The following is a 17,168-nucleotide window of genomic DNA, read 5'->3' as shown; positions in this document are numbered from 1 at the left end:
GTCCCTTGAATTATCATTTTAATACTGTTATCAACATGGAAAAGTGGATAGGCTTGCTTTGTGCAAATGTTTTTTATTGAAAACAGCAATGTGTAGTGTTTTATTTCACACTAACATTCTCACTTTGAGCAGTCATTCACATTTGAAGGAAAATCTCACACAATTTAACACTGTTAATAAACAGATGACAAAAAATAAATACTTGGTTACAAAAAAGCCCCTTCAGCGACCCTTTCTAAGGGATCAAAACAGGGTGATACAAGATAAAGTTACAAAGTGCACATCATTGTAAACTGGGACTCAGGCTATAGTGCAGTTAAACCACGGCTTAAACTTTCCTTTCTTAAGTTTCCTTTGAACATAATAGCATCCATATGCCTCAGTCGAAAGCCATCCATTGTCACCTGGTTTTGACAAGGAGGCGGCAGAGAATTCGCATTGGCCGTGTGTTTGGCCATCAAGTGGTATTTCAGACTGAATGTGCTACGTTGATAATTCAGTTCACACCGATAATACACACAGATAACTTTGGTCTTGTCAGTCGACCCATCAGGCAACTTTTTGAAACTAACCTTTCCATTCAGAATCTTGTTCGCATCCATTTCGGCGTTTTGCACTTGACATCTACACAAACCGGTAGCCTACTCTTTTACAGCTAGCGCGCAGGCAAGACCAAAGATGTGCGTCGGGCGTGCCTATTGTTTTGTTTCCAGTTTACAATCGGATCCTGTAGTTGTTCTAATGTTACTAGCAGTGGCCACAGGTTATAAAAAACTACAAGTTCACTAAGAGCGTTAATCTTACGATAAAAAATTGGCGCCGTTAAAACTGATTTGCGTTAACGCGTTAATAACGCGATATTTTTGACAGCACTACTAAGGAATAAAACAGGGAAATATGTGAGCCACGGCGCCTGTCAGAAGAACCATAAAGGAAATGGGTATGGGAGAGGAAGATGAAACTAAGGGAGAGGAATTAAACTGTGGGAAGGAATGTCTGCGTGAATAGATGGGATGCGTTCAGATGGTTGGACAAATAGAGGAAAGACTGTGGACTCTTCATGTATTTTCTCCTGAGAGAAACATTGTCCACCAAATGGCTCTTTTTTAAATATACCAGCACCACTTGCGACAGTCGCACCTTACTTGAGTGACTGCTGTTTTTGGCCCTTGCACCTAGACTATTAGAAAAAAAACTTTTGAAATGAATCTATCTTTTGCAAAACATTGACATTTTAATGGTCTCGAAACACACTGTTGTTATACTGTGTTATAAAATACCACAGTCTGCTCTTTAAAGGTATTTGGAACCCGAACCTGCAATTACCCATGTAGTTTCCCTCTTCAATTTATGAACTGATGTTGCAGTGACAACAAATATTTGTAGGGTTGAGACCCTTTTGTTTTCTGCTTTCTCTTCTGTTGTTTAATTGCTTTGGGGTAGCACATGAGAGGGACATGACATTTGCCAGGATAATGGTTTTAAGAAGTCCCCAGAAAACACAACCTGAGTTGGCCTGATGGCAGTGTTATTACAGGTACACATGTTGCTTAAAGCATCACAGGAAGGCCCCTACAAATGACTCACACGTGAATTTAAAAGTTGAAGCAGCGAAGCTAATACATGAGTGTGCATGTGCAGCAGTGTTTACTGAGAAAAGAAGGTGACAGTTTGCAGACTTTGTCAGGGCTTGATTATTGAAACCCCATAACTGGTCAGCAAAGAAAACATCCCAGCCTGGCCATCATTACTATTCATCCATCCATTTTCTATGCCGCTTATCCCTTTTGGGGGTACGGGGGGGCTGGAACCTATCCCAGCTGTCAACGGATGGGAGGTGGGGTCGCCAGCCGATCGCAGGGCAACATATATGCTCACACTCACCAATTGACTCAGTGACTCAGTCACCAATTAACCTAATGTGCATGTTTTTGGTCTGTGGGAGGAAGCCGGAGTGCCAGGAGAGAACACACGCATGCGCGGGACCCGGGAATCGAACCGGTGACCTTCTTGCTGTGAGGCACGCGCACTACCTGCTGCGCCACCGTGCAGCCAGTACTATTCATTTAGTTGTAATCATGGCAGATGTAGTCAGGCGTGAAGATAAATGGCTTAATGAAGGGCGTGCTGATCAGTGATGGACTCCAGTGTGTGAGAGCAAACTGGTAATACTGGTAACTTAAGGTCAGATTCTGTAAAAAAAAAAAAAAAAAAAAAAATCTCTTTTCAGTTCAAACACTACAGCTTCAATATAAGCACTTTGCCTCAGTTTGTTTTGTGGCCACAGTTTATTTTTTAGTCTTGTAGAAAGAAGGGCATCAGCTTGGAAGCTTGATTTTGGAAAAGAAGAGAGCAGAAATCAGAGACTGAGAAGGAAGGAGTCAAATATCCTGTCACATCTTTTAATCACAGGTTTTAAATGTGATTATGCGGCGTTGCCAGTGGCTCGGTTTTTAACTACACTTTTATAAATATCAACCTCTAATCACACATGAAAGATCTGTCACAGCGTTGCTTCATGGATGCCATGTAATAATGAAGGCAGGGAGTACATGATGGACTGACTTCTGTCTCACAGCCCACTCGTTGAGCATTCAGCTAGCCAATTAGCCACCCACTTAGTCCCTCAGTCAGCCAGCGATCAGCTGGTCATCAGTCAGTGTGGCGGCTGAAGGAATGAAGGAAAAAGCATGAAAATGTAGTCACGTTTTATTTGATTATTGTTGTATTTTACAGTAACTTGAGTCATCCAGTCATCAGTCTGAAGGTGACTGAGAATCTGCATAGCCTGAGGGGATGGAGGGACTCCCCTCCTCTCCTGCAGTCTCACTGGTGTTTCGAGAGACTAGTCTTTTGGTTTGGTCTCATGAGGAACTGAACTCGATATCAATCTTTCCAAGATGTGATTTACTGCAGGACTGTTGGATTGTATTACACTGTACAGCTGCACCTACTAAAGTGGTAACTCAGTGTGAGGCTGTATTGTTTTTTGGACTTCTACCAAACAGCTGCAGACATTAAACACGTCATAATTTCTTGACCCTTGTTTGGGTCCTGACCCAGGGCTGGAAAAACTGCCCTCTGTGGAGTCACACCAGCGACAAGAAGGAGTAAACTGCTGGCACACTGGCATCATGTCAGCATACTGATCACACTGGCTTGCAAAGAACAGCCTCATATTTATTCATTTATTCATCTTCTCTTTATCTTTTGTCTTGTTGTCTCTTGGTGTCTGACCCTTTGTCCTGTTTGTTTTCTTTCTCTCTCTTATTGAGTGTCTCAGACTCAGTATCTCCCTGCCGATAGAATATCGTCTCAGTAAATGGCTACAAAACAGAGCTCGTCATGTGGCCCTCAGGGTTTTTGAGTGCCAACTCTGAGGGAGCTGTGCAGCCGCTATCTGCTGCAGAGACAGTATGAATCAAATAGAAGTTACTGAATGGAGGCCTTACAGTGTTGGTGTAATTTACATTGAGTGTCCTTGGTTCAGGCAGGATTTTTTCTTTTTTAAAGTATTGAAAAGCATTTGTTCTGAGATGGTTGTCTTATCTGTCATGTAAATAGATTTTTCAGGTAGTGTGTATTTTGACTTGTCAAGCACGTTTTGATTAATCACATTATTGGAAGTCAGAATTCCCACCTTGACAAAGGTCTAGATAACTTGGAAAAAATGATCTGTTATTATTTACATTGTTTGCCTTGTGGCAGGTCTTTTAGTCCATATTTTGATGAATATTTGACATCACTGTGGCTGCCCAGCAGGGTGGGCGCCTAAACAGCCTTCAAACCACATGAGCACAAACACTCAATTAATACAACTGATGAAGTTGTTTGAAGCAGCATTTAGTCAATGTGGCTCAAAAGCTCTAAGACAAAACCAATAATAATTAACTTCCTTTAGACAGCGCATCAAAGCTCATTTGTTTTCCCTGTGAAATAGTGATATTTTCTTTTCTTCAGCATTTGCCAGTAACGCCTGAAATAGAAGGCAGTAACAGGGAATTAGTTGGTGTCACACTACTTTTGTGCCTGTGAACCAACAACAAGAGGTTGGCAGGTATCAGTTTGTTGTTTTGGGCTGCAAGTGTTATTGATTCTGGAGAAAACCCTCCAGTCTGTGAGACTGCTGCTTTCACGTGCTGGCTGCGTGTGTGGGGAGAGGACAAGTGGAGCTTCATGTTCCCCTGAATTGCAAATGTCTTGATCTAGATGCATGTAATCTGGGTAGCAACTGCTGAAAAATGGATCTTGAATGTTTTGTGTGGTTATTTTTCCCACATTGATAAAATACTAGGCTCAACTGGAAACATAATGCAGATTTTCTGCCACACAGTTAAGAAGGGTTCATTGCAGGGTTGTTTTTTCTGGATTGGGTTATATTTTCAGGTGCTGATGATATTATGTCCACTGCCAGTTACAGTTTACTTTAAGGGTTTTTAATCACTTGTTTGACATATGACAAGTGATTTGTGATTGATTTGCCTCATTGACACATATAATCTTATCAGAAAAAACACCATGATATTGTATCTTGTAGTGCAGTGTGTTACATTGTTATATCATGATATTGATTTCAACCATATTGTCCAGCCCTACTACCACCTGTGCACTGATTTTGGCAGAGAGGCAGACACATAAAACAGACTCATAATTACATGCAAATCCTAGTTAATTATGGCTCTTTTCATCCTATAATATTACTGGATTTATGCCAGCACAACAGAAAAATGTTGTTTATCACATCTTCTTTCTCTCTGGCTCTTCTTTACATTGAGTACCCTCTTCCATCACTCTCTTAATCTCTCTGTCTGTCTTTCACTCTACTTCCAATTTCTGCATTTGTCTCTACTCTGACATCTTTCTCGTCTCCGGCAGTTTAAGTGTTGCGGAGGTCAAGAGTATAAAGACTGGTCGGTCAACATGTACCACAACTGTTCAGCACCTGGTCCACTGGCCTGCGGTGTCCCTTATACCTGCTGCATCACTACTAAGGTAGGTATCACTATTACCATCGCTGTTTGTATTATCTACCTGCTCTAACTGTTGTATAATAGCATGCCCTGGCTTTCTCTCATGGATTTCCTGTTCCTTTTGGCACTACTGCTGCTGAAGTATTGCTACTGCGTTACATAGCAGCAAATATGACTATAATATTACAGCTTGGATTGAAGTATTTTAATCAGACCAGTTTTATTACTACTGCCAGTAGCATACTGTCAGTGTTAATGCCAAATGGAATTAAATGCAATGCAATGCAATTTTATTGCATGTTAGCTAGTGGCATTATTCTTCTCATAAAAATATGTATTGCAGTCATTATGTCGTTTTTTTTAATGTCAGGTCCCAATAAAGGTCCCAGATGAAAATATATATATAAATATATAATATATAAAACAAAGAGCACTGACCTAGAAAATGGCAAATGAACATCAGTGCCATCATGAGCTCAAAGGCTTCATAGACACAGGCACAGGAGGTCCTCACTTAATGTGCCATTTTGCATTCACTTTAAATTAAAGGGAACGTCTGTGAACAGATCCTGGGCTTTGGGACCTCATATGTGGAATAAGTCTTTTGTGGCACGCAGTCTGATAAATTGCCTCCAGTGATGTCCCTTGAGTCAGCTTCTGTTGGGTCTGAAGGGATGTGGAGTTTGAAAGAGCTCAACCAGACGTCTATAGCCCACTCCTCATCTCTGCTTGAGGCTACCGACTTGAGGCTAATCAGCCGCTAGCATAACATACCCAAGCCTCCGAACACACTGTCAGTGGTTGAGTTGTATGAAGAAGAATGCATGCATGCATTTTTTATCCCAGGAATAAAAAGGACAATATGTGGTTGCTGCTGCATCATGTTTGATCCTTTGTTCACTGTCCATCACAAGTCTGATGATGTCGCAGGAATGCAATGCTCAATTGGTGCAGTACACTTAGAACAATTAAGTGTAACATGCAGTTTTCAAGCGTCCTGATGATTCAACGCTGGAATCATCAGGATGCATGAAGCCACCTGCTCATTGAATGGATGTTGTTTCAATCTCTGCTAACTATGTCTGAAAAAACTGCTAGCTAGCATCTGCACCATTACCTGAAGTGCTAAAATAAGGTAAACATTCCATCTGTCCCACCTCCCTACATTACTGGGAGCCCCGAACACTGGGTTCAGTTTGTATGTCATTATAGTAATAGCTGTAATAGTGTGGAGTTATGTTTAAAATGCATCTCATCATGCTTATGATGGTGATCAAGCCTTCGCAGTGCCAGACACACTCACAGGCAATTTTCTCCCACACAGAACAGAACATGTGCTCCCTTTAATTTATACACCTACGCTCCCCAGAGTTTACAAGGAAAGAGAGAACAAACTAAATCCTTTTATTCAGATAGACAGCAGTTTGATGAACCGGCCAACTCCGCCTCACAGCTGGACTCATGAAACCACTGCTCCTTTATCATCTCCTCTCAATACTAAATTCAGTTGGCAGTTAGAGTTGCTATTAACAATTCATTCACGTTGTATTCATCCACAGCTTTGCATTACTGCCTATCACCTGTGATAATGAGGTTAATTGAAAAAATGTCAAGCATTTTTTCCTATTAATTGATAACCTTTGTCCCAGTTCCTATTTTCACTGGTGGTTCAGCTAATTCGCTTTCTGCTCCACTGTTACAGTATAATATAGAAGCTGTATACAGTAGAGGCTCACTACTGTTCACTGTGGAGGAAACATTGTGTTTAAGTTTGAGTCTAAAGTTATGGTTATTTCTTATATTCAGCATCGTGCATTTGTCAAGAACTGTTAAAAGATGTTCAGTTAGAGTCAGATCCACTGCCCCCCTGTGCTCCTCTTTATAATTATATTGACACTAAAATTATCAGATGTTTAGACATGTTGTGGTTTACAGGTTTCTTTTATGAATCAATCAATCAAATTGGATATACATGAAGTGACAGATGAGAGGCTGGATGAGAAACAGATATGGCGCATGGTAGATCAGAACGCATGTCTTGCTTGACCTGATTGACAAGTATTGCCCTTGAAACGGTCTAAACAACAACAACAACAACAACAACATAGAGATTAGAAATTTATCAATAATACTTCTTCCTTGAAAGTATTAAGTACAGGTGCCAGTGAAAGTCAGACACCATATCAAAAGAAATACATTATAATATAGAACATATGACATTATTCAATTGGAAATAATGCAGTTACAAGTAAGTTTGCCATTTCCTAGATGAACAGTAGAATGCTTCAGAACAGATCAAAGCTGTCTTTCTTGTCCATCATCTGGGTGAGCATTCAGATGAAAGGTTCCTGTAAATTGTGTTTAAGATCTCATGTCATTTCCTCCACATTTAGATAATGTTTGCAGCCCATATTTAGGTTCACATCACTGCATTGCACATTATCAGTGACTCACAACCTGTCGGTATCTGCTCCAACAACTAGTCAAAGATGGTCCTTCAAAAGTTCAACTTTCTAATTCAAAATTTTGGAATTAATGAAATAATTAGTCTTTGTAATTCCACACTTGTGCGTTCCTATTAACATGAAACAGCAGTTAAGTGGACTTGATTGAGCATCTCATTTTCTTCTCGGACAGAGGACGTTAACCCATCTGTTTCATTGAAATGAACGGGACAACAACAACCAACAACACCTGCAGCCGAGCTCATAACTGTACAACTGATTCCTGGTTTTTGTCATTCTTATATTTTCTTCTTCACTTACATGACAGGATGCTGTTAATAATAGAAGGCTGCATTGCAGAATTGTGAGCATAGAAATCTAAAATGAAAATACAGCAAATAAAACTTGTACAATAACTTTAAAAGGGTGATCCCTCCTCCCCTCCTCTTCCTCCTATGTCGAAGGCTACAGGAGGTTGTCAGTTTCTTTTATCTTATTTGAATATATTTGAATATGGAAAACTACAAGGTGAAAGTCATGAGACACATGCCCACATCCAGGTTTTTCATGCGCGCGCACACACGCACACACACACACACACACACACACACACACACACACACACACACACACACACACACACACACACACTCAGTCTTCACACAAAGGCAACAAACACTTCCTACAGTCAGGGATGGATATTGATTTTTCTAAATCAGAGGCTACATAGGGACCACACGTATACAGCGGGGCCTGGAATTATGCAGGAGGTCTGGGGGTCCTTCCCCAGGAGTATTAGATATTTTATTTCCTGCATTCTGGTCACTTTTTATGCCTGGAAACTACAACAAAACCTAGCTAACAGTACTTCAACTTGGGGAGGGATTGCCTTTTCCTGGAATTCTGTCTCTTTATTCATATATATGAGCACTCCGAGGTGAACAAGTGCACTCAGGGCCAATCAAATTTTACCTGGAGCCAATGCCCCTGTGGCCCTGCCCTTACATTTGAGCTTTCAACAGGGAACAGCGTTTCCCTGGATGTCTGTCTGTGGTTTGTGTACAGTTTCCCTCTCAACAGATAAAGCTGGACTTGTCTCCTTCTGTCTGCTGTTGACTGATGAAAGCTGTTTACAGGCGTCTGTCTGCCTCTCGCTCAGTGTTCATACCTCTGAACCTGATCTCTTTCTCTCTGCTTCTCTCTCCTCCAGCCTAATGAAGTGGCCAATACCATGTGTGGTTACAAGGTGTTAGAAAAAGAGGTAAGACCTCAAAGACTGACTGAAATAAACAAAGACTGGTATCATTTGAGTCCGAGTGCAGCTCCTCACCTTAATATCAGCTGCTTTGAAAATGAGTCATTGCTAATTAAAAGTGGCAGTTTCAGACAGTTGTTCTGTGTATTCGGCACTGTGACTTGATGTCATGTGTACTGTGTGGTCCTCATCATTACTGCTGCAAATCCTTTCAGCAATGGACAACTCACAAACAAAGACCATTCAGTCCCGAGTTCAGGCAAAATGAAACCAACAAATGAAACAAAGCTTTTTTGCTTGTTTGTTTTTTGTCTCCTCTCAAGTTTGACCTTTGAGAAGAGATCTGACCGCACAGGTCCAGGAGTGGCTGAGACTGTTTTAGAAAGTGAAACATGAGAAGTTCATTTTGAAATGTTGGCCTATTCAGTGGGAATTTAGTATGAAAGATGTCACATAAAAAAAAAAAAAACAGTAAACCAAGTAAAAACCAAACTTGATGCATACATAACTACCAGTGCATTTGTCAGTCATATCTGACGTGCTGCTGGTCTCAGATAATTCACAAAAACTGGCAGGATAACTTCATAATCAACAACCACTAACAGTGAAAACTGAAGTTAACAGGCGATTTGTGTCTCGTAGCGCTTGGACTTAATCAAAACCATCTATATCAGAGGCTGCACTGATGCTTTCTTCATCTGGCTGATGGACAACTATAAGACTATGGCAGGCCTGCTTTTAGGGATCCTACTACCTCAGGTACACACACACACACACACACACACACACACACACACACACACACACACACACATACATATATAGTATATAAAAACACAAACTTAAACTTGACATAAACTGTCACTGAAGGCTGTGTCATACTCGAGGTGCTCAGGACAAATAGTTTGCTGATGTTTGGTTGAAACCTGAAATTATGAACATACAGTCTGATGAAAGAAAATGACTGTGGAGCCTCATGTGAAGCAGCATTAAGCTAAAAGTCTTATTGATCGGTATGTGATGATTTAAGGACTACACATTTCAAAATGTTTCTAATGCATCTTTGTTTTTGATGTAAAAAGTTCTGTTCAGATATGACAACTGCTTCCTGCTGTAACTGTATTATTTGTTTGTTTAATTATTTGTTTTGGTGTCTCATCGCTATAGTGTCTTATCCCATATGGCCTGGACACTTGTATGTGCATGACTAAATCTAAATAGTACAATTAATTAAAGGAACACTGGCTCACATTCATCTCAGGTATTAACTTTAACCGGAACTAATGCTTAACCCCAACCTTTACCCAAACCTTAAACCAAGTCAAATCATTTAATAATTTACTCTGTCTTTACATGGAGGTCCCTGCAGTGTGATGCTGTGTGTAAGCATATTTATGTCCCCCCAACACAATCAACTATAAGGCTGACATGATACTGAGATATCCTACAAAATGTGCTCATAACATCTGACTTGTATTATCTTTTTGCCGAATTTTCAACTCATGTACTTGTGACAATATTTGCCAACACTCTCATAGCTGGCAGGGATTTAAAATGATGCACACTGAATTAAAGCCTTTAGGCAAGCAACTCCACTGACTAAGTGGGAGAAAATGTAAATTGCTTCATATCAGGTACATCTGACAACACCACTGCAGCAGCACTGATAAAATAAGCAGTGCAATTTTCACAAAATGCTGAGCTGGCTGGTCAGTTTCATAGAGGTTTGCTCTACATTTAAATCAAACTCCTGAAACATTCAGCGAGCATTCATAATGCTCTGACGGTTTTGGTAGCATTAAAAAACATGAATGCTCTGTGACACTTAAGAAACCACATATATATGCACCTTATGCATTTACATTATACATCTGCTACTTTTTTCACCAGACCATTAGAGGGTTTGGACCGGACAGACTTGAAAGCTAGCATTAGAATTTGGCGTCTTACATCTCATTTGAAATCATATGACACATTAATAATCAGGCACACACTGACAGCTATGAGTGTAGATTGTGGTCGACTTTAATAAACATGTTGGAGTTCACTGAGCTGTGAGTTCAGGAAAGGAGAGCAGAAGCTGTTAGTCAGTCGTCCAATCCAAACATTGGAGGAGGACACAAGAGACCATCCCTTGAGGGTGTCTTTAATCGGGCCCACACACACTTTCTATAGAAGTTGCTCCGTGATTGACGGCTGCAGCATCACCACAGCTTTGTAGTAGGACAAATAACAGGTTCCCACTTCCCATCACTAAACCGCTGCACTGACAGTAGTGGCCTTATTATTGTGTAGACCGTACATGCACGCTAACACCTGCAGACTGTGTAAGAGACATTTAAGACAAATGAGAAGCACCCATGATGGCCTCCCTCCCTTCCTATGCTCAGCTTCTCACTCCCTCTCTCTCCAGTTCTTCGGTGTGATCATGAGCTGGCTGTACATGACTCGCGTTGAAGACGCCATCAGTGAGTACGGTCACTACATGGACGGACTGCTGAGCTCAGATGCAAACGAAAGACAATCCAAGAGGCAGGGCCGTGTGGCAAAATGGTTCAAGTGTATGCCAGAGATCGACTGATGAAACCAGAAAGCCAACGCTCGCAGATGGTTAAATCAGTCCCGATGATTCAGATACGGCTGCAGCCACTGCCTGTCTTTGTCTTTGAACTGCAAGTTTACCGTACACTCACTCCACTCCAGCCGTATTGTGCCTCAGACAGTCTCAGGGATAACCACAGAAACCAATACAACCACTGATGGTTCGACTTTTTTGATATGACATGGTATTCGTCACATCACACAACCACAGTCTACAGCACTGACCTTTTTCTTATCTGTGTTCATTTTTTATCTTCTGCTACCATACAGCCGCTGATGAAGCAGGTCCCATCATTGAATCACTACTGTTTCCAAAAACTGCAAGATATGGGAGGCTAAGACATTATTTATGTTATCTGGAAGCCTTATTTGTATATAGAGCTGGAACTACTCAAAGGTTTGAGACTCAATATAAGCTTTTATGCAGTACCCTGCACAACCCTTCTGACCACAAGTGCTCTCTGAAGTGTTTTCTGTGTTGCTCAGATTTATTACAGACATTTTCTGCATCAAGGTCTTGAACCGTGTGTGTGTGTGTGTGCGTGCGTGCGTGCGTGTGCATGCGTATGTGTGTGTGTGTGTGTGCGCCTGTCTGCCTGTCTGCCTGTCTGCCTGTCTGCCTGCCTGCGTGTGTGTTTTTAAATCAAATACATTTCCTGTTCATCTTCAGTGATCTTACTGGGTCCAGCATTGTCGGGTCAGAGAGTTTCCTTCATTTTAAAGATACATGCTATTAATATAAGGATATCACAAGGTTATTGCTAATTATAGCAACCCTGTTTCCCAGAAATAACATTTGTGTACTACTTAATTAAAAATCTATGTTCCACCTAAATTTTTTCCCGAACGTAGTGTTTTGTTGCCTAAACATCAGCAGCACAGAGCTCAGGATTCAAACCCCAGTCTCCAGTGCCAAAACCCCTTACTTTGTCTTTCCACTCAGACCTCCTCCCTAAAACTGGTATCAGTATCAGAGAATCAGTAAATCAAGGTTTACATCTTAGCCTTGTTTGAACTGAACGGTTCAATTTGAGATTACCAGGACTTTATCCTCATTAGCATGGTCATGTACCAGTGCCAGATATCTTGTAGAATAATCCAGGCTAAATGCATTCAGCTGATGTCCTGGTGGATGATAAAAAAAAAGAATACATTTAATTTTAACATTGTTGACATGCTGTCCGTCACCCTGTTTGATTCTGGCAGGTCTTGATGAGAAAAGTGTCTTTTCATGTCTCAGCTCGGCTCAGTCTTGACTGTAACTTGTGAGGCTGTTGAAGGGGTTGAAGGTGAAAGTTCTGTGTATATAATCAATTGGTTGAGGGTTTATTTAATATGTGCTGGTGGGGCTGCAGTCACAGAATGAGACTTTCAGGCCTTTTGACACATCTCTAAATATCAGTAAACCTGTCAGATTCAACATACTGTAACATACAACAGCTTCTTGCTGGTGAGAAGAAAAGCTGAGTTTTATGTTCTTATGATCTAATGGATTTGAAGTAAAGACCGTTTCCACTCGGGTTACTTCATTTGTCTGCCTCGTTAAGTCAGACGTACCGAAATGGGGATGAGCTAAAATAACCCTCTAGGCTAATTGACGAGTCATCACACATTTAGCAGCCTTACTGGTCATCCAGCTTACCAGGGGAATTGGAAAACTCTTTCAGCAAACTTATTTTCTTCAGCTCTGATAAAAAAGTATATGTTATTTATTTTATAGGCTGTTTTGCAATTTTTTTTATACGTAAAACGACACAAAGTCCATTCATGCTTGAATCTTTTCTAAAGGCTGACTGTGAGGATGATGCAGTTAAAATCGCTATATTCTCCTATCAGAGGTGCCAATGGTGTCTAACATGATACACAGATGTTTATCCGAAGTTCTGTAATGAGTATTAGTAATGTACTGTCATCTTCAGCTCGTTGAGGTGCTCAAAACCACAGTTTTTGAAGGAAGTATGTGGTCAGATAGTTTTGCCTGGTAGAGGGTGGAAAATAAAATGATTTACTGCTGTTTGATGAGTTCTGTTGTTTACCTTCTGTTGGCTGAGTTGATCTTCCTGTCAAGGGACATCTGGGGGTCGGGGGCCTGTTAAATAAATAATGTAAACACAGCGTCACACTGTCTTTTTTAGGGCAGGCTTCACCCTGAGTCACTAGCAGTGTATACGTTTTTCATATATGCAAATTTGTATGTGAAAGGTCCAAGTATGATTACAGTGTTGATGGAAAAATGCAATATAATATACAAATCACAAAGCATATTAGTTCAATAAAGAGTAGCAACTTTAAAATTCTTGTGTTATGAGATCGAACACGTTGCAGATTTGAAGACATAAGACAAACTTTAGGGAAAAGAAACTGATTGTTCACAGGGATTTTTACAAGTTCTTGTCTATAATGTCTAAAAATCTCTGAAGTTAAGTCAAATTAATCAAAGAAAAAAGTTGAGCCACAAATCAAATCTTCTTCATGAATTTTTAAAAAGCCCTCAAAAATATGAAAATGAAGAATGAACTGTACTTTTAGCGAAAGCAGTGAACAACATTAGTGTCATCGAAATCGTGTTTAAATCAGAAGAAAATGTCATTGTTGTTCACGTTGAAAACGTAACCATTCGAGGGGTTTAATAATGCAAAACAAATGAAGCTTTATGTAATGAAGACAGAATTGTGCATCCATAAGGGCCCTTTAGAAACATACCACAACAACATTTGCGTCTCATACACAGGCGTCTTCTGTGTGTCATCTCAGCGATTACTTGATCCTGCTTAAACCAACTTCTTCAACTTCTTCACACGTTAGAGGAGCTCGTGTGCAAAGTGTCACAAAGTCACAGCGAACCCTATTGATTTGATATTGTATTTTCTCTTTCTTCTTGCCCCCATTTCTCCTGCTGTTTTGAGGACTTCCTGCTGCTTGGACCCTATTAATTTTTTACTCCTACCACCACCACAGAGAAGAAAATGGCTTCCTGCGTTATCAGCAAGGAAGTAGGAAGCTGTGAATGGTCTGGACGGAGTGGTCATGTTGCTCTGCTCCACCCACACACATCTTAAAATAACTTGTTTGGTTTTATCCCACCAGCTCTCGTTCTGTGTGAGGTCAGCCCACTGCTGCTGCTGCTGTTGCTGCTGTTGTGAATTGCATATAGCATGTTTTAAAAATTGCTGCTATTTTTCACCCTGAGAGTACGTTCACTTGGAGAGTTGCCACTTTGCAAAATGTTCAAACGGATCTGGGTTCCATCTTACATTTACACTATTTTGATTCTTATTTCATCACGTGTTTGCTATTATTAACCGGGTTTTATTCTCCATCTTATTTTACATTTGTGGGTGTTTTTTATGTTCATTCTGTCTTTTTAATGTGAAGCAGTTGGTGCTTGAAATCTTATTGTTGTCAAGCACTTCACAGTTCTTCTGCAAAAGGTGCTTTGCAAATAACATCTATTATTATTGGTATTGTTATTGTTGTGGTTTTAAGATCTGTGGATGAAGCATCATTATAACCCAGTAGGGGAAGTAGCACTTAGATGGAGTTGAAAACGAAGATGTATGTTAAACAAACATTGCTTCGTTCTGCAGCAACACATTCTCCTATCAGTTTTGACTAAAACGTTGCCCATTGTAGATACCGTGGAATCAGTCTAATAGTCACCATATGCTCATGAAACTGAAGATTTGGGTGATATTACTGTTAGCAAATACTTATGAGTAAGATATTTCAGTTCTTACCAAGAAGTATCTGCTTTCATCAGTGCTGAAAGATAATGTAGCACATTATTTTACTGCATGATAGCTCTTATATACCTCCTGCTTCCCTTGTGTGTGCGTGTGTGCGTGTGCGTCCATCTGTGTGTGTGTGTGTGTGTGTGTGTGTGTGTGTGTGTGTGTGTGTGTGTGTGTGTGTGTGTGTGTGTGTGTGTGTGTGTGTGTGTGAGAGAGAGATCATTACTACAAATGTGAGATCAGACAGTTGTCTTCTACTCGGTCTGGACCGTCTCTGACCGTACTGACAGTGTTTGTTTCCCTCGCTTCCTCTTTGCTGTGAGAAATTTTGAGCTGCTCTGTGTGACTGTTGATCATCTCTGCCTGTCTCACTCTCAGTCCGTCTGTCCCTTGACTTTCACTTCTCCTCTTCAGCTGTTCACACTGAACCACATGAGCAGACAGATGTACAGAGAGCGGAGGAGAGCGAGGCCTGTGCTCCATCAGGCAGGAGCAGACAGCACAGTGCTGCTTTAATCTAGATTTTTCCTGATATGTTTCTTTTGTTGCATTTATTTATCATTTCTAGTCTTGTAGGAGATTATAGCCTTTCAATGACACTGAGTTACCAAATATTTTCTCCTGCAGGTTTTCAGGAGCCAGGAGAGATTGCTGATAGTAAAGACAACATCAAGCATGTTTATGAAAGGCTCCGTAATCTTCCCATTCGATAACACCAGACATATTTTGCTACTGAAAGCATTTCAGCTATGGTTTAGCTGACGACCTACAGGTGAATCTTAAATCAGTCCAGGTGCGTACATCAGGCTGCCATAAAACTAAATCCAGCTCAGGAAGGTGCATAAAATAACAATCAACAGACTGCAGATAACAATTTGAATTGTCGCCATAATTCAGAGGGATGACATCTCATAAACTGGCCTTGCCTCTTATCTTGAGCACCTTCCTGAGACAAATGTAGTTCAGTTTAGTTTAAATTGTCCCAGCGGCAGCCAGAGCTTGTGCTGTTATTAGTACAGACTTACTAGCTGATGTTGTTTGCTAAGACCTTTTCTCAAACTGAACAATTATCTAACCAAAAAACGAAAAAATGCTAAAAGCAAAAAGTACATCAGTAGCAAAAGAACATTTAAACAAACTAATCTCACTCTGTGCGTGCGTGCGTGCGTGCGTGCGTGCGTGCGTGCGTGCGTGCGTGCGTGCGGAGAAGGGTATGCCGGCTGGTCTTCCAGCTTCCGGCCATCTCTTGAATTGTTATTTATCATCACTGTCTAGCTTTAACACAACATACAGAAACGAGAACTGTCACACAAGCTATGTTTGGACCCACCGAGCTGGCCAACACACACACACACACACACACACACACACACACACACACACACACAGTAGGCTGTCTCCTCCTGCCCGTTCAACCTCTACTAATGGACTGCTTGTATGAAGTTAATGGTCCTGACGCAGCTACTAAACTGTTAAATTAAAAACATGCTGAGGTCGACAAAGCCAGTAAGCTCAATTCAAATCCGAGCCAGTGGTCACAGTAGTTTTCAATACATACCATGAAACACTCATATTGCATGAATGCACATAGCTCAGTAATGCCACATCTCAGTAACTGCAATATGATGTGAAGCAGAGAAAATATGATCGTAAAAGCTTTGATTACATGTTAAAAAACAAGTAAATCATGTGGTGCAATGATATAAACAGTGTAAAGAAACTGTTGATGCATTTGCAATTTATTTTTTAAAGTAAATAAATAACAAATTCTATGGTAATTCACCCAAATTCATCAATATGAAGTACAACAAACCTGAGGCAAACACAAATAATGTAAGACATCTTTATTTATGCATCGTTTTGTCATATGAGCCGGTATAACTGAGTCACAGCTGTTATTGATGTGGACCACAAAGCAAAAAATTGACAGTATTATATGACCGAACTTTCACTTTCCATCAAGTAAACTTTCTGAATTGAGGTTAAACTTTTCCAAAGGCACAACTGGACTTGGCTGCCTGCCCACCAACACAACCCACCCCTTCTTAAATGTGAACAAGTGCATTTGAATTCCACGGAGCTGCTTTAAAATGCCAAACATAGATAATGAGTTGTTTACTATTAGCTCTTGTCTGATAAGTTCAATCAGAGAGCTAATGAGGACATA

The 17,168-nt window shown here is 40.6% G+C and overlaps 1 protein-coding gene across 1 annotated transcript in view; it reads left to right on the top strand.

Annotated features, from left to right (window-relative positions):
• The window catches only part of tspan15 (tetraspanin 15), a 33,235-nt gene extending 19,850 nt beyond the window's left edge, over positions 1-13,385 (top strand). Inside the window, exons 5-8 of the mRNA XM_070963900.1 lie at positions 4,876-4,992; positions 8,625-8,675; positions 9,312-9,428; positions 11,083-13,385. Coding sequence (XP_070820001.1) covers positions 4,876-4,992; positions 8,625-8,675; positions 9,312-9,428; positions 11,083-11,250 — 453 coding nt within the window. The 3' untranslated portion in view covers positions 11,251-13,385. The remainder of the gene's footprint in view (positions 1-4,875; positions 4,993-8,624; positions 8,676-9,311; positions 9,429-11,082) is intronic.
• The last annotated feature ends 3,783 nt before the right edge of the window (positions 13,386-17,168 follow it).

This window comes from Chaetodon trifascialis, chromosome 1 (assembly GCF_039877785.1).
Source record: "Chaetodon trifascialis isolate fChaTrf1 chromosome 1, fChaTrf1.hap1, whole genome shotgun sequence".
NCBI classification, from domain to species: domain Eukaryota; kingdom Metazoa; phylum Chordata; class Actinopteri; order Chaetodontiformes; family Chaetodontidae; genus Chaetodon; species Chaetodon trifascialis.
Note: the sequence above shows the minus strand (reverse complement) of the source record. Positions and strands in the feature narration are given on the sequence as shown.